The sequence below is a fragment of the Thamnophis sirtalis genome, unplaced genomic scaffold, assembly GCF_051295495.1.
Source record: "Thamnophis sirtalis isolate CommonGarterSnake01/CBP01778 unplaced genomic scaffold, rThaSir2_p1.2 scaffold_3, whole genome shotgun sequence".
Taxonomy (NCBI): domain Eukaryota; kingdom Metazoa; phylum Chordata; class Lepidosauria; order Squamata; family Natricidae; genus Thamnophis; species Thamnophis sirtalis.
The window spans coordinates 162,407,171-162,425,272 of NW_028261383.1; the positions used below are offsets into that span (position 1 = coordinate 162,407,171).

Genomic DNA, 18,102 nt, shown 5'->3' on the forward strand with positions numbered 1-18,102 from the left:
GAACTATGGCTTAATTGTAACCATAAATGAAGTACTACTTGTAATAAGCAAGTGTAGAATTCCCCACTAGGAATTGTATTGAGACTAGGAGCATAAACCAAAGTTCTCAAAAGATCTCAAATAGCGATTAAAAATAAACCCTGGGCATGAAGGATGAGAATATTACATTTCCAATAGTTTAGCTAAAAGCAATGCAGATAAGAGTATTTTGCAAACTGCCTTTTTTTTCCTCACATAGAGAGTGACACTTACCATGAGTCAGTACTCCTTCATCCATCAACACTTGACAAAGCCCAAGGGCCTGGCTGCGGGTCTGCACCGAAAGTCCCGCACTAAGAAGTGCGTCTACCAACTCCTTCCCAGAACAACACTGCCTGAAAGAAGCACAAAATGACAGTGATTTCCAAGTGGTTTTGAGATCGAGATAACTAAGAGGGCATGCTTCAAATTCCAGGTAGGATTGTTCACTGAGAAAGCTTCAGGTCGATGTTTCTTACATTTTCTCCAATCATGGACCACTAAATGAATATTTGGAAAATGCGGGGATCACCTTATTAAAAAATATATATCCTCTTTGAGCATGGGAGTTCTTTGGAGTTGAGTAAAATAATGATTATACTTGTGTTTGTGCATAGCTTCATGCCCCTCCATTTTAAAGAGATCACAATGGTTTGTTACAGAAGCTACTGTCCCTTTTCATCCATTGTTAGGAACAGAAAACAGGTATGTATGTTACTGAAGTTTCCTGGTTAGGTCCCTTAGAAGAATTCCAGATATCAGTTGACTGAGAAATTTGCTCACATAAGTTGGCAAAAGATGTACTTTGTGACTCCGGATCAGAAGTAGCATGCTGGGGAGCAACAGAAGAGAAGACTTCTTGCATTAAGCCATAATTTTCCTAGAAGTATCCACTATTTAAACAACATCTTAAATTAGAAAGATTTGGCTTTACCAGGAATGGCAGCGTATAAAAACAGAGTATCACATATTCCAGGGTTTCTCAACCTTGAGACCTTTAAGATGCGTAGACTTCAACTCCCAGAATTCACCTTACTCCATATTCCCAAAATGTTTGTTAGGTATCTTGAAAATCTAAAATTCTAATTTCATATCATCTCTAATCAAGGAACTCTATAATCAGTTGAACTCAAATCATTCAGGGTTCATTACCTGACATTCATATGGGAACATGTAGTATAAAACCACTTTCATATAGTTTTGGATACATGCATATCCAATTTTAGAGCAGGTCAAATTTTTCAATTTTCAATTTCCAAATTTTAGGGGTGCTCAAAATTCGTGATATGCCTTGGGGATTGTAAAGGTATTTTGGTTACGTTGATATAATTTAGATGTGCTTGGTAAATAACTACATAAATATCACAACTTTTTAACATTTTGTTTGTTTCATTATCCATATGATAATGCAAATTTATATGTACAGGTAAAAATGAATGCAAATAAATGTCCCCATAAGTCATACACCAGCCACAGATCCTCTCTAAGGAAGATGGGCAGTTAAGAATTATGAATTATGGCTTCTTAATGATTGCTGAAATAAACAATTATTGTACAAGACTCTGCAAGGTTTTTCTTCCAGAACAGTTAATTCAATGACAATTGAATACTGTCAAAGAAAGAGTTCCAGACTTATGTAAATCTACACTCAGAAGCCTCATTATTCTCATGTAACACATCCCTGGATGTTTTGCTTGTGACGACACTCATAAAATCTTTAGAGAAAATGGCAGTGTCATCTACCTGTACCAGTGGTGGGTTCCTACGGGTTCAGACTGGTTCAGCCAAACTAGTAGTGGTATGGGGGCTTGGGTCTCTGGAACCAGCAGTGACCTAGGCCTGCCACGCCCCCGAACCAGTTCCCCAGCCTCTTCTGCTGTCGCCAGCATGTTTCTGCACATGTGCAGAACAGTTTTCAGTCAACTGCGCATGCACAGCAATGCACGGTGCGCAAAACGCCCTCTCAGCGAACGGGTAGTAAACCGGTTAGGACCCCACCACTGACCTGTACCTCATTTTCAACCTAGCCCATGAGGGAGGGAGGGGGAAGTGCCAGTTGCTTTTCATTTCTTGCTCCAGGGGCCCACAGATGTATATGTACCTGTGAAGCCGGAGGTGATGCTTATGATCGCGGATTAAATCTGGATACATGACTACCAAGTGTGCGCAGAGGAGCCTCCCTGCTCTCCGGATTTTGTTGGAGGAAGCCTGTAAAATAAAATGCAAGAGGGGCTACTGCATTTGATCTCATTTTCTGGATATTCAAATGTTGGGGAATACTAATTTGGGCAGGACGGCAAGAGGTCAGAGCTGCTGGACATGCTTTAAGAAGTCATCTCTAGCCAAAGCATTAGCAGAAACACTATATAGATAAATACTTCTCTTTGTAGATACATAGAACAGCAACCTTTGTAAAAGTTAAAAAAAAGTGAGAAAAGCAATCCTAAGTTCTAGAAATGTATTCTCACAGTGGGGATGGCCTATCTGCATATCATCTTCCCATTCATATCACCTAACAAAGGGTATTACAACTCACACTTGCCTCTGATTCACACGGTGTCCAATAACCCTCATGCTTCGTAGCCATTAATACAGATAGTCCTTGGTTTGCAACCATTTGTTTAATTATGGTTCAAAGGAGTGGTGAGATTAAACATTTTTTACTACCAGTTCTGTGGGTGTGGCTTGGTGGGCGTGGCATGACTTGGTGGGTGTGGCAGGGAAAGGATACTGCAAAAAACCCATTCCCTCCCAATCAGCTGGGACTCGGGAGGCAGAGAATAGATGGGGACGGGGCCATTCAGAGGTGGTATTTACCAGTTCTCCGGACTACTCAAAATTTCCGCTCCCGGTTCTTCAGAACTGGTCAGAAACTGCTGAATACCATCTCTGGTTCAAAGTTAAGATAGCCTTGAAAAAAGTGACTTATGGCCTATACTCTCATTTACAACCGTTACAACACCCCTATAGTCAGTGATCACAATTTGGGTGCTTTGCTACTGCTAGCTTGCATTTATGCCTAGTTGCCAATTCCTGGGGAAAAGTAGCATAAAAACACCCATGGGGAAACTGGATTTGATTAATGATCATGTGATTCACTTAACGACTGCAGTGATTTGCTTAATGATTGACATAAAATTTTTTGTAAAGTTTAGTATGACTCAACTTATGACTACAAGAACCTATGACAGAAATTTCAATCACAATTTTGGTCCTAGGTCAAGAACCAGCTGTCATCTGATCACTTGTGCCTTACAGGTGCATTGAAAAGTGACTAGGAGCAGGTGGGTTATAAAATATTTTTAATATTTTTAATATTAATATTTTTATTGCCTTAAAGAGATAATTCCTATGAAACATGATTTTTTTTAAAATGATCTCACCTCAAATGCATTTGTTTGCATGTTCTGAAAAGCTACTTAAATCAGAGTTGTAAACAAATACATTTGAGCTGATTATTTTTTTTAAAAAAAACTGATGTAAAATTTAAGCAGGTTTTCAGAAGATGCAAACAGGTGGTATGTGGGTGGTCCCATGTTTTGAAATGCCTGTTCTGAATTTGAATCCAAAAAAATGTGCAACTTGAATTTGCATAATTTTGTATGTTCACAACAAAAACGCCAATCAAGAATTAACAACCAGGATTCCTAAATATAAATGTTACATTCTTGTGGTCAATAGCATCAGTAAAGAACATGAGATGCCTCCAGCTCTTATAGTATGAATAAATATTTTTATTAATAAACATCTGAATGTTAGATAGCATTTTCACATGATCACATTATTCTACAAGCACCAACTTATCATAATAATTAGAATAGTTTGCCTAGACTGCAGAAAGAATGTGTAAAACGAAAATTAGCAAATTCAAGGCAGAATACAGATTTGAACAAAGGACTCCCATTAGTAAATTCATTGCTGGCTGAGTTGGTTCACTATGTGTAGCATTACAATGAACCACAGAGGTCATCTTCCCAAACTTGGAATCTTCTGGAGATGTTAGCATTACAACTACCAAAACCGCCTGGAATGGACAACTTTTGTAGAGGATACCTATTTAGAGATGGTGGTGCTAGACCTCAAGGAGTGAATGAGCTTAGTTACAATTATGGCTGATATAAGGTTTAAGGTTTAAGGTTTATTGCATTTAAAACATGATATGTTTCTTGTTTGCACACGTCATGTTTATTACCTGCTTTAGATTGTGGCCAGGCACCAGAGTTGATTCACTCTCTGGAAGAGGAGTCTGGAAACAAAAACCAAGACAAAAATCAAGAACATTTCCTTAGACATGTTACAAACTGAGGAAGAAACTTTCTCTTACATTTGTTAAACCCAGGGTAATATAAATAGTATCCCCCATTCAAAGGAAATGACCAAAAGACCCAGAGTGAGATTTATTTTTATATTATGTTATACTGGTATGTGATAGTATAGTTCCAAGTCTTATTTTAGAATCGGATTCATTTTTCATTATAGCTACCTACCTATAGCATGTGTGCACTTACACAAGCACACACCAGTTTTAAAATAACTCACAGCACTTTTGACCAGTTAGTTCTGGATCTCCAGAAAATGCAATTATTTTCTACAAAAATATGCAGTTTCAATGAATAACAAAACAGGAATCATAAACGGTTTAATGAAAGTATTTAGGCTTTAACAGATTTTTAACAAATTAACAGAGTTGGAAGGGACCTTGGAGGTCATCTAGTCCAATCCTCCGCCCAAGCAGGAGAACCTACACCATTTCAGACAAATGGCAGTCCAGTCTCTTCTTGAAAGCTTCCAGTGATGAAGCTCCCACAATTTCTTGAAGGCAAGCTTCCACCTTGATGTGAATAAAATGATATTGTAACCAAATACGGGATTTTTAAAAAGGAAGAAAGGAATATTCCGCTGGCATTTACTGTAGAAATATCATTCTTGCTGCTTTTCCACAGCGAGCACATGTCTTTCACGCCAGAGCAGCTGAAAATGAACATTTATCAACCTAGGTAGATACATAGTACCTAAATACATGTACAAGCCTGACTTTACAAGCAGATGGAATCAAAGGGAATGTAAAACAAAAAATTGTTCAAAAATGAGGTGAGCGGTTATGTTTAAAAAGATCAGATAATCCCAGTCAAGGGAGTGTAGGTTCTTCGCATTAAAGACAACCATGAATAAATGCAAACCATTTTCTCATAGGAAATAGGCTTAATCTAGCCATCTACACTATATGAAGTGAACAAAAGAGGCAGGATTTTGCTCTTCCGTGTTTTTCCGCAATTGAAAAATAAATGAGATACAAGGTTGTGAGTATCATGAGAACTAGAGTTGATTACTAATAGGGCAGAGGTGGGCTTCACATAATTTAACAACTGGTTCGCCTAGTGTAGAATGGAAAATGTGAGCTTACACGTGGCTTTAAACACACGGCAATTTCAGGCACACGGCTTCCAGCACACCTTGTCGGGCAGCCGCAGTGAGTAGAACGAGTGAGGTGTGGAAATCAGCTGGGCTGTGTGGGTGGGTCGAATGAGCCAGAGAGTGAGATATATAGGACAGGGTAGCACCATGGCAGGTGGGAGGGCCCAGCCGGTGGTCAGCACTACCCAGGGGTGGGTTTCTCGCCCCGGTTCGGTTGGAATGGGGCCAGCGGCGTCCTCGTGCACGCGCGCAGCGCACGCATGCATACTAGCGTCTGTGCGATGCTCCAGCTGCTCCTGGAGGATCGCGCAGGCGCTGTATGCGTCCTGCACATGCGTGGAAGCGCAGAACTCGTCAAAACTGGGTAAGGAGCGCGGGCAGGCGGGTGAGCCCTTCGCCATTCCCGGAAGTTACTTACTTCCGGGTTCGCCGACCAACCGGTTCGCAGGGACCGCTGCGAACCGGTTGAAACCCACCCCTGGCACTACTATTCGCCCAAACAGGTCTGAAACGATAGCCGCCTACCTCTGTAATAGGATGACATCGCTTTAGCCAAGACAGATGGAAATAACCCCCCCACCCTCTCAAAAAAAATCAAAACATTTTTATCAGTTTTTCTTGTTCCTTTCCTTCCACACCCTCTTCTACTAACTGTGACTCACACTGATTTCCAATTCTGTGACCTGCAAAGGAAGAAAAGCCCCATTCCAGACCTTCCTGCAGCTGCTGAGCATATATTATTTTGCTTCTGGAGGACAGTCGTTTTGAGAGAAAGTCTCTGCCCCTCTCCCCAATTAACATTTGATGAGGAATGGTATTATATTAGAGCCATAGGTCAGGCATAGAGGCTGTAACTAAAAGCAACCTTAAAAAGTAAATCAACGTTTGAACAGATAACTCGAACTCCCATTTCGCCCCAAAGAAAACCGAAACGCACGTCCCTGCTTAACCAGCACTTGTAGAGGTTTTGTGGTCATTCACATACTCCTCGAAGACCCACAATGTAAGAGATAAATGGCTGGGTGGAAAACTCAATGGCTACAACAGCCTTTTCCAATGGCATGCTGGTAGGCAAATCAGACCACATTCATTACTGGTTACATACATTGGAAAAACTGTGGGAGTGTTTTTGTAGCCCCTTCTTAAACTCACACGCTTTGCCCCATAACCCAGGGATGGTGAATTGGTGACCCTGCAGATGTTGCCGAATGTCAGCTTTCAACGGTTCCCACTAGCATGACCAATTGTGAAAGCCTCTGGAAGGATGCAGGTTCTCCAACCCTGAGATACAGTAATGGAAATGTGACGGTACCAGGATGTCACCAACAAATGCTTATCAGGGAGATGAAGGAAAGAACATCACTATATGATCATTCAGGATCATGTAATGTATATTTGCTGGAGGTCATGGTGTTACATCTGTGTGTAGAAAATAAAACCACAAAGAAAATACTATTATCCCTGTTTTCCTGTGGATACCAAGGATCTACAGTCTGCTCTTGGTGAAAAATATAATTACTACAAAGATGTGAAAGCTTATTCTGAGGTTCCTGGTGTGACTAATGCTTCAACACATTATTTGATGTTAATATCACCCATTTATAGATGCAATCTTTCCTTCGGCAATTAAACTGCCATCAAAAAATATCAAACTAAGCCCCACTTTCTTTGGGATGCAAATCAATACATATCAGGAAAAAAGCAGAGGAAAACCTAGATTGCACTATTTCAACAGGCCAGTCTTCTTACGGCGAAATAATGATGAGGTGGCTAACTCAAGCAGTGTTTTTTTATGGACAGCAGAATGGGAAAGAATGGCATTTTGATTTTCCCCCTCTCTCAGCCCCCCGCTGTGCGTAAACAGAAGAAATTAAATGACATAACAAGCAGGCAGCAAACTACAAGAGTTACTCCCTTTGACACTTCAGCAAACTGCAGAGTGGCTTGCCTGGAATGCACCGGAATGCTGAGTGCTTCAACAAGAGCCCACGAAAACATTTCAATAAACACAACTGTGTTGCTCACATTCTTTGCAGTAGCTGCTTCAGATACTGATCAGCTTGCAACATGGACATGAAAGGCTAGCATTTTTCTGGTACAGACGGCCAGCTTGCATTCAACACAGAAGAAGAAACCAAGAAAGAGAAAGGACAGTGGAAGTTCGGATTAACATCTGGCAAAACACAAAAGTGAAATCTGAGATAAGGCAAACACGGTTACCGTGGAATTAAAAACCCATGGAACACAGTGTGTTATTTCAGAATAAAAACGGATAGGAAGGCATTGTATGATTTGAAGATGAAGACAGCAGGCAGCAGCTGGGTTCACACATCATGCCACAAGGCACCTTCTATGTGAATTCGGTCACGGCATCTTCTCCAGCAAGCTATTATTAAACATTGTAGGGGAAGCAAAGTAGCAGGTGCTCTATATGGTACTTTGGAGCAGAAAGCACCTTGACATACCAGAACACTGGTGTCATTAGCAAAACTAACTTTGTTAGCTGAAGAGCACCTTCTGATTAGGTGTCCAGTAATCATGCTCAACAAGATGATTTACTTAACAACTGCAGTGATTCACTCAATTGTTGTCACATGGCAAGGACTACCTGTCTCTATTTACACAATGCTATCAGTGGCTAAGACGCTGAGCTTGTCAGGTCGGCAGTTCGGCGGTTTGAATCCCTAGTGCCACGTAATGGAGTGAGCTCCCGTTACTTGTTCCAGCTTCTGCCAACCTAGCAGTTCGAAAGCACGTAAAAATGCAAGTAGAAAAATAGGGACCACCTTTGGTGGGAAGCAGTGGTGGGATTCAAATAGGGTTAGGGTTAGGGTTAGGGTTAGGGTTAGGGTTAGGGTTAGGGTTAGGGTTGTTACCATTGTTTTTGTGTTGTTTTCGATGGCACGCTTTTGTCGGCGCGCATTTGTCGACGCACTTTAGTGGGTGCGTTTTCAATTTCGCTGCTTTGTCGCAGCGGTTTTGGAGGCACGCATTTGTCAGGCGCGCATTTGTCGGTGAACCGATTAAAATATATGAAAGAAATATATCAGAGAAAGGTAGTAGTACTACAAAAGAGCTGACAAAAGAAAAAGAATCAAACAAAGGGATCCCCACTTCTAGCCTTTCAAAGGCCATTAAAACCTATTTCTTTCCTCTGTACATTTTTATTTTTGCCACACCTCTTTCATTATCCTTATATCAGGTCACCCACATTCCTCAAACTACTCTCAACATACAACAGGGTGTCAAACTCGCGGCCCAGAAGCCAGATGCATCACGCGCTGGCCACTCCCGGATTAGCGAAGGGGGGAAATGTCCCGATATGTCCCGTGACGCTTCCGTGACAACGTGACATACAATACCCTTTACCTGATGTCATTTTCTTTAAACTTCCTTGCTATTTCTTCAGAGTGCATAATGATACAGCTGTAACTGTACTTTGCAATTTTATTTGTCCCTCAGTGGATCAGCAGGGTGAAAAGGAATTTTCAAAGCCACAATCGCTAATCTTGGAAGACAACACAATGCATGAGGTAATATACATTTGTTTTGGCTCCTCTTGGTCGTTGGCCATCAGCTGACACAATTGTTCCCTGTCTCCCATTGAGCTTTTCTCCTTTTTTTCCCCCTCCATAAATGCTCAGAGCCTGTTTCTTTGGTGAGCATTTCAAAGCTGTCTCTCAATTCCTTTGGTGCAGAATTTCTTCTAATTGCGTCTTGCTTTTAGTTGCTCATCCACTGAATATGTCCCTTTGTTTATTTTCTTTTTTCAGGAGTTTTGCACCATCTCTTTTCTTTGATGTGATAAAACTGCATAGGCCCTGATCTGCTGAAGAGTGGCCACACTAAAGTTACGATTCTCTGATTTCTTCTTAATCATAAACATTTTAGGTCAGAACTATAGCTTTCTGTCTGTTCATCTTCACTTTTGTTTCTTCACCCATAATAAGCAGCCACAGTTCTTAGGATCCAGCCCTTGGAATCAGCAACTTTTTTTGACTTTTTCATACTTGCAGCTGACCATCCAACCTCTCAGAATTTACTGCGTTTCCTTTCTTCTGAGCCGGCACAGCCTCAGGGGTGAATGGCTGTGTTGCACTGTCGTAGCAGCACAACACAACAGCCATGAAGCGACGACGCTCACGAGCAGCCAAGCTGTGTGAGTGCCTGTTCGCCGCCACCCAGCTCCCGCAGCTTGGCGCCTTCGAAATGCCAGTGAAAGGTGCTCTGCATGGCTGGAGATGGGGGTTGCACGAGCGGCTGTTGTGTGAGCGGCAGCGGAGGTGCTCTGGCTCTGCAGAGAGAACTGGACCAGGGCATCATGAGGCTGGAAGGCGCTGAAGCGGAACAGCCACTCGCGCAATCCCCCTCTCCAGCTGTGCAGAGTGCCATTCACTGGCATTTCGAAGGCGCCAAGCCGCGGGAGCTGGGCGGTGGTGAACAGGCGCTCACGTGGCTTGGCGATACCCCTAGGTCTGTGAATGGCGCTGTGCCTGGCTGGAAAGGGGGTTTGCCAGGTGGCTGCTCTTGAGCGTGGTCGCTTCATGGCTGTTATGTTACACTGCTGCGACAGCGCAACACAGCCATTCACCCCTGAGACTGTGCTCAGCTCTTTGGGAGCCCGCTCGCAAGAGAGCAGCCGCCCGGCAACCCCCCCCCTTTCAGCTGGGCACAGCACTAGTCACCAACCTAGCAGTATCCAGAAGGCGCCAAGTAATGCAATCACCTTTCCCTCCCCTCTGTTTCCGCGGCTTGGCACCTTCGGGATACCGCTAGGTTGGTGAACGGCCTGACCAGAGGTGGGGGGTTGTCCAGGGGCCTTATTTGTGGGGGAGAGCTTAAATTTTTGCCCACCAGAAAAATGTGGCATGGCCTTATTATCAGGACATGTCATATTTTCGGAGAAACACGGTAGATGAAATGCGGCTTACTCACCCTGTTCACCTGCTCATTACTGCTTATGCTGCACTGTTTTAGAGTTCTTTTAAAACATAATATAGTGTATATCTAAGAAATATAAGGGAGGGGAAGGTCACCAGAGGGTGGAGGTGCACTGTAACATGTGTTTTTTCCCTTTTTCTTTTCTCTTTCTTTTTTTTGTATTCAGATGTATATGTACTATTTGTATTATTTGTGTTAAAAAAATAAAAAAATAAAAAAGAGCTTTTAAAAAACATTTTAATGGAGGATTTTAAGCCGTTTTATTTATTTATTAGACTTATATACCGCTTCATAGGGCTTTCAGCCCTCTCTAAGCGGTTTACAGATTTTTAGCAAATTGAGTCAGCATATCGCCCCCACAGTCTGGGTCCTCATTTCACCCACCCCGGAAGGATGGAAGGCTGAGTCAACCTTGAGCTGGTGAGATTTGAACCGCTGAACTGCAGATAACAGTCAGCTGAAGTGGCCTGCAGTACTGCACCCTAACCACTGCGCCACCTCGGCTCCTTTGTCCCATTTCACTCACATAGAAATATTCTTCTCAAAGTGTTGCTTGCTGTGTATTGGCAAATCATACGTAATCCACAAACACATTCTTCAGAACCATTATTTAATTAATATGCAAATACACATAGATGAAATAAATAAAGATGCTTATAAATAATCTTTTAAGTCTATTTAAGTTTTTTTTTTTAAACCTGGGGGCACGCCATGTACACAGGTTTAGACAACCCTCTCTTCTCCTGAACAACCATCTAAATTATCTGATTCATTTAAACTTCAGGGAAAATGTGTCAACTTTCCAGTGTTATTATCCATTCAAGACCTACCATCTGAGGGTTTTTTTACATATTGGTGAAAATCATGCACGTAGCAGCATGAGGCCAATTTTGACTAATTTCAAAATTAGAGGGTTTCATCTGGCTTTTACTGTAGTGTATTTGGAGGAAAGATCAGCAGGATGCTAACTTCAAAAGTATTTTTTTTTAAGCCTGCAAGAAATTTATGGCAAGCCACTTCCTAAACATTGGCAAGAAAAACCAAAAGTTTTGGGAAACTAAGGCTGAACCTAGCTTTAAGAAACACCTTCTTATGCCATAAGAAATGATGCCATATCACTATTATGAAACATATGTCAGTGAAACAAGGCTGAAAGAGCAAGATTTAATCAGCACAGAGGAGGGATTATAAGGGCTGAGAGGAATATACTTTGATTGAATTTGTTTATTTATTAAATTTATATGCTGTCCATCTCACTATTAAGTGACTCTAGCCTGTCTTCCAAAACCCTCCTTGAAGCAAAAAAGATTTGGCTTTCTCTTTGTTGCAGGGAGTTAAGACTAGAAGACCTCCAGGTCAGAAGTGATATTCAGCGGATTCTGACCAGTTCAGGAGAACCGGTAGTGGAAATTTTGAGTAATTTGGAGAACTGGTAAATACTACCTCGGACTGGCCCCACTCCCATCTATTCTCTGCCTCCCGAGTCCCAGCTGATCAGGAGGGAATGGGGATTTTGCAGTATCCTTCTTCCGCCATGCCCACCAAGCCAAGCCAAGCCCACCATGCCACACCTACAGAACCGATAGTAAAAAAAATTGAATCCCACCCCTGCTCCAGGTCCCATCCAACTCTATTATTGTGTTAATGATGAAGATAGAGAGAGAGTCAAGCAAAGGTAACAGAACAGACACCAAGGCAGATTTAGGAAGTACATTCAGCCCAGGGGTGGGTTCCTGCCAGCATTACTACCAGTTGGTGCCCGAAAGATTTTGCACATGTGTGCTCGCTTCGCATTTGTACTTAAAAATGTTTGCGCGTGTGCACACCATTAATAAAGGAAAACAATTACATTTTTTCAATGAAGATAGTTCTGCGCATGTGCAGAACAGAAAGTAAAGATGGTGGCACCCAGGATAGAACCAGTGCCGTCACGTGTCCAGCTGAGTTACTTAGCTATTTGGCTGAACTGGTCCGTACCGGTAGGAACCCATCTCTGATTCAGCCCCTATTTGCATCTACTACCTCCTCAAGGGTGCTGGAAAATTATTTTATTTTTATTTCTTGCTTCTCAACCTGAGCCAAAGATTGAAAATGATCTCAGCCCTGAGAGTACCAGTTTAGGCTTGACGTAAAGGGTTCCCTTTGTCCCTTCCTTTCTCAATTGCAGAGATTTCAGGAAGCGATAGGGCCACCACTAATGTGTTTTTTAATGGATTCTAAGAAATGTCCTCCCAGGAGAACGCTCTCTCCCTTCCCTCCCAAGGTGTCCTGTCAGCTCGTCAGGGCTGCTCATTTCCCTCACAGGGGCGCACAAGCAGCACCCGCCTCTCAACCTGTTTACATGACAAACAGCACAAGGGCTGGAGTGAGCAACAGTGCCTCCAGCCTGGGCTGGGCTCCAAGCAGAAGTGTCAACTCACAGCCAAACTGTCTGCTGGCTGAGGGCAACCTGACCTGCCCCAATTCTGCACAAGCCTCTTCATGTCTTCCTTCCCTTGGCCAAACAAGCCAAAATGGGACACAGTTATGCCCATAAATCATTCAATGGGGAAAGAAAAAACCCCACTGGGTTGGTCACTGTTGCCTTTCCATTGACCTTTGACTGATCAAATATTGGAGGAGAACAGCCAAGTTACCATATTTTTTGGAGTATAAGACGCACCAGAGTATAAGACACACCAAGATTTTGAAGAGGCAAATTAGGGGAAAAAAAAAGTTTTGCACTCTGCAGACCTCCCAAAACTGGCCCGTTTTTCACGAAAACAGATCTGGTTTTTTTGTCAAAAAAAGGGCATGCATACCCTTTATGAGGCTTGTAGAGTGCTCCTAGGGGCTGGGGGGGGACAAAAACGAGCAAAAAACGGCCTGTTTTTTGCTCATTTTTGCCCTCCCCAGCCCTCAGGAGCACTCTGGAAGCTTCATAAAGGCAATGCACAGCCATTTTTGCAAAGGGGGTGTGGTTTCAGGAGGCCAAAAATGCTATATTCAGTGGATAAGACGCACGCAGATTTTTACCCTCTTTTTTGAAGGGAAAAGGGTGCGTCTTATACTCTGAAAAATACGTTAGTTTATGGTGCTGAAAAAATGAGGAATCTGATAGAACTTTTTTTTCTGACCAACAGTGTTACAGTATTAAAGATGGATGTTCTCATGAGCCACAATTCCACACAGTGCAATTGATGGAGTAAGCAGCTACTCACTAATGCTTATGCCTTTTAATAACATTTGCTAATCAGAACATGCTAGCTGGCTCCTTCTGATTTCTTGATTGACCAAGTGCAACAGCCTTTGAGAAAGTTGCAAGGAAAGTAAAATGGACACCACTTTATCCCTTCCTGTAGCCAGCTATCTCTCCTTCCACTATGCCACAAGAGCAAGCACGCTTTTAAGTAACATAAAACTGTGGGGCAGACTGGAAGGGGGGGCGGAGGAGGAGAAGGATCTCATTCTTTTGAAATCGTTCAAGAACTAGAATCATGGGTCAGACATTATATTAATCATGTAAACTACCGATTTCCTTTTCTTTTTTTATTTCTGACCTAGGATGAGCGCAGAAAACCCCACTCATAGAAATGCAGGTTAAATCCTATCATCTACTCTGTGGGTTAGGCTTAAAGAAAAGGACAAATCGTTCCCATCATTGCTGCAAGCCTTAGTTTAGAAAGAAAAAATTGCCTGGTCTGCAATCTCTCAATGCAATTACATCACCTGAGTAGGCGTGACTGGCTGGCATTCGTACCAAGGGCCAGGTGCCACTTTCTGTACTCAGAGATAACACTGAAAATGTAAGCGATTTTCCATTTGACACCAGTCAGTCCAGGTGCAAATTGAGGTCCAGAAGGTCCTAAATTTCCAGTAAATTATCTCTTTTATGGGCAGGTAAATGTATAACGGGCATGCCGAGTATAAAACACAGGGAGAAATATCTGGGCTGCAGTAGAAGCCAGCTCCTATCTAATTCTCCTTCTATCACATATAAGGGTGGCGAAGGGATTTGCTAGTAGATGGACTGGGTGCATGGCTTATTTTTGCTTGAGATTCCAACCAATCAACTCTACATTTCTCCTAGATAATATACCATAATGAAGATCCATTTGCTTTTGGCTTAGTTTATTGAATGAATCCTTCCACTGAGATTTCTAAATCATTGCATGAATCTTAGCTAAAATCACAGTTAAACACATCATGCTTGGCACGGTCAGTTTGACTATAAGTTGGTATTCAAGCAGAAGATACAATCTCCCTCCCCCTTAGTTCTTCTTTCTCGGTTTGTTCTCAATCATTGGGAATTCCTGAACAGGTTGGGTTGGATTTTCTGAATGTTTTGTCCTCTTTTTTTAAAGAGAGCATTCTTTCACTACTGCAAATAGTTGAATTCCCTTGGAACATGTCATTGATTCCCTTCTATTTCTTAGTGGCACCATTTTTGTTCCATTTTGATGTCACTCCCCACCTGTCTGAAGCCATTACAAAATGATATCATTATTCAGGAAACACTATGTGCTGGATACTGTTTAACCCAAACCTCTCATGGGTCCATTAAATTGGACATCAAAATCTATCACACACAAAAAATATTTCTGGGCTAGATTAACAACCCCTCCAGATCCATCAAATGTACACTTTCAGCTGCTGATCCTTATAATCAATAAAGTATTGAGCATATAGATGTCTAATCCAGCTAGATTTACTTGTAATATAAACCAGCTGCTCTTTGATTGAAAGGGCACTTAATTAAGAATTGTCATTCACAACTCAAAATGGAAACTAGAAATAAACAGAAGAAAAAAGTTTGAATTCTGCTAGGTTAGTTAAACCACTTCACCCAATCACATTTAGAAAACAGCACACGGAAACCTTATTGCCATTGTCTTCACGCAAATGTGCTATAGAACTGTCCCTCATCTTGAGATAGCCATTCTCTTATTCAAACTATATCTGTGTCACTCTCAGGGAAGGCGGAGTCCACTGTTAGTCAATCACCACAGGGTTGGAGGTTGACTAAGTTGGTTATGTATTTATAACCAAATACATGCATCAGGCTAGAAACCAGGAGACTATGAGTTCTAATCCCACTTTAGGCACAAAATCAGCTGGATGACCTTGGTCTCAACTCTAGGAACCCCTAGGAAGCTGGTAATAGGCAGGCAATGGCAACTACTTCCAAATAGCCTTGCCAAGAAAACTGCAATGACTTGTCCAGGCAGAAATCAAAAACTGACTCAAAAGTGCATGCACACACACAAACATAGACACACAAAGGGTGTAACAAAAGCCAGGAACCATAAATAATTTGTTATAAAAATTACATTAAATGATGTGTTTTTTTTCAAAACAGGTCCTTACTTGTTTGAGACATAACCTTTGAACATTCCTAATTACAGCACTAAGTAACGTTTTATCAAAAAAGAAGAAAGAAAGAAAGAAAGAAAGAAAGAGAAAGAAAGAAAGAAAGAAAGAAAGAAAGAAAGAAAGAAAGAAAGAAAGAAAGATTGGAATTGACTTTTGGTACACTTTGTGTATGTGCATATGAGTGTGTATCTATGTACATACCTACACTGTGACTATGTAAGCCAAATTAAACCTAGAAACGCTTCCCCCTTATTTTGTTTCTTACCTATATACTTATTTTACTTAGTTTCATTTCCTATTTTCTTCCTGGAAATGGAAATCCATGTTTCCTTCTGCCAAACTTAGCTACAGAACCACAAACTGGCTATGTCATTGAGAATTACTGGCACAAGGTCACCTAAACAATTTCATAACAGAATGGAGACCTGAAGCCAAGTCTCCCTAAATGTCATCCAACACCTTAATCACCACAGTGATACAGCTAAGCAACATTTCAATTCTTGAAAACTCACCCTGTCACTTCACTGGAGAGGTTTGATTTTAATCACACACCAGGAAGAATCATCTTAATTGTTGCAATCTTCTGGGGAAGCAAGGAGTCTGATGTGACAGTACTTAAGGATACTTGGCTCCCCTACTCCAGAAGAGCCGCAATCAAACAAAAAGGAGAATAATGAAAATATAGTGCTCATATAAACATGGGTAATGAATAGCTATTGAAGAGATCTGTCAAACAGATCCTCCTGATGATGGGATATTTTCAAATACAGTTCTAGCAACAGATCAAAAAAAAAGAAAATTGTGGTTGACCCTAACTCACTCCTGAAGAAATAAAACTTAATGTGCTCCATATATAAACGTCAAATGAAAACATAAATACACATAGGGTTCCTGCCCCGTTTTCTCCCCTTACCTTAACATCGGGCGAGTGAAAAAATTCTGACTGACCCATCGCAGCGGCAAATGATGGCTTTTTTTCTTTTAAAAAAGTTGCAGGATCTGAAACCTTGGAAGCTGGAGTTATATTTTTGCTTGCCAGGTTGCGAAAAGGCAGCATTGCATTTGCAAAACAGATGAAAGATGTCCAGGTAGTGGTGATGGTGGGACTTGGCTTCAAAGGGACCAGTCTGACCTGTTTTGTGGCAGAAGAGGCTGGAAACTGAACTCCAAACATTAACTGGTTCAGCTTCGCTCTCAGGAGGTAGAGAGATACCAGTTGCTGTTGCCAAGCAGATTAGTTAAGAATCGCTATGCAGAGACTTGTAGTCAAATCTGGCTTGCTACCAAGGCAGAAATGCACAAGAATCAAGCTGTCCTTGCCTTTTGGCATTTGTTCTGCCAACAGCAGATAATACCTCACCTCTAAGAGCTTCCCTGCTTTCTCTGTTTACCTCCTGGCTGGCTCCACACCTTGCCCTGAGAAGAGAATCTATAACTCACAAGACAATCATTCAATCATTAGCATCCCCAGTTAAAAGCTTTCTGTCAAGGCTGCTTCACTTAATAACCAAGAAAGAAACCACTCAACTCCATTTTGCAGAATTAAGAGTACTTTTACTGATTATAAGTAAATAGAAGCTAAGCAAAGCTGGATCTGAGCAAAAGCGCGCGAAAGCATTTGATATCATACATGACCCATTCCCCTCCCCTTGGTAACCCCAGTCCACAGTCCAATCCAATATCTCCCCAGCTGTCAGGTGGGAGACATCTTCAAAAATCATCATCAGGTTGGTATGCCGGACAGTTGGCATTGGTGGGAAACTCCCCTCCTTGCCATATGCGCAATAGATGGTGAGAACAACTCCAATTAACAGTCCTCCTGTACAGATTATTTCCCACTCCCAAATACCATGCCCTCCAGTGGTGGGTTCCTACCAGTTCGTACCTATTCGGTAGAACCGGTTTGTCAAATCTACCGAACCGGTTAGAAGAGGTTCCACAAGTGGACCCGGAAAGCAGGCCACACCTACAGAAGAGGTTCCAAAAATTTTTGAAACCCACCACTGGTCCTTAGATATGATTATTCTACACTATCAGGCTCATATTTATAAAACTCAGTATCTCTGTGAAAGGTAAGGATGACTACTGCGTTTGTGGTGCAATCAGAACATTGCGTGTGTTGAAGTTGTTTTAACGCAAATCAAAGATGTCTTTTAAAAAACAAGTTTACATCCTATTCTTATGCATGCCAGTGCTGTGTGTGAGGTAATTTAAGGTGGTTCTGACAAGTGTCGTCGGCATCTTCATATCCGGTCACATGGGTGGCAAGCCACTCCCATCTGGTCACATGGGCAGCAAGCCACTCCCACAAAGGAGGCCACACCCACAGAGTAGGTTCGAACAATTTTTGAAACCCACCACTGATGCCCTCCCTCC

The 18,102-nt window shown here is 41.9% G+C and overlaps 1 protein-coding gene across 3 annotated transcripts in view; it reads right to left on the minus strand.

Moving 5' to 3' along the window:
• RAPGEF3 (Rap guanine nucleotide exchange factor 3) overlaps positions 1–18,102 on the minus strand; it is a 78,764-nt gene that overhangs the window by 45,931 nt on the left and 14,731 nt on the right. For all 3 annotated transcript variants that reach the window (XM_087710647.1, XM_087710649.1, XM_087710648.1), the window contains 3 exons: positions 4,211–4,264; positions 2,120–2,226; positions 253–374 (listed from right to left, as the gene is read on the minus strand). In XM_087710647.1, coding sequence (XP_087566773.1) covers positions 253–374; positions 2,120–2,226; positions 4,211–4,264 — 283 coding nt within the window. The remainder of the gene's footprint in view (positions 1–252; positions 375–2,119; positions 2,227–4,210; positions 4,265–18,102) is intronic.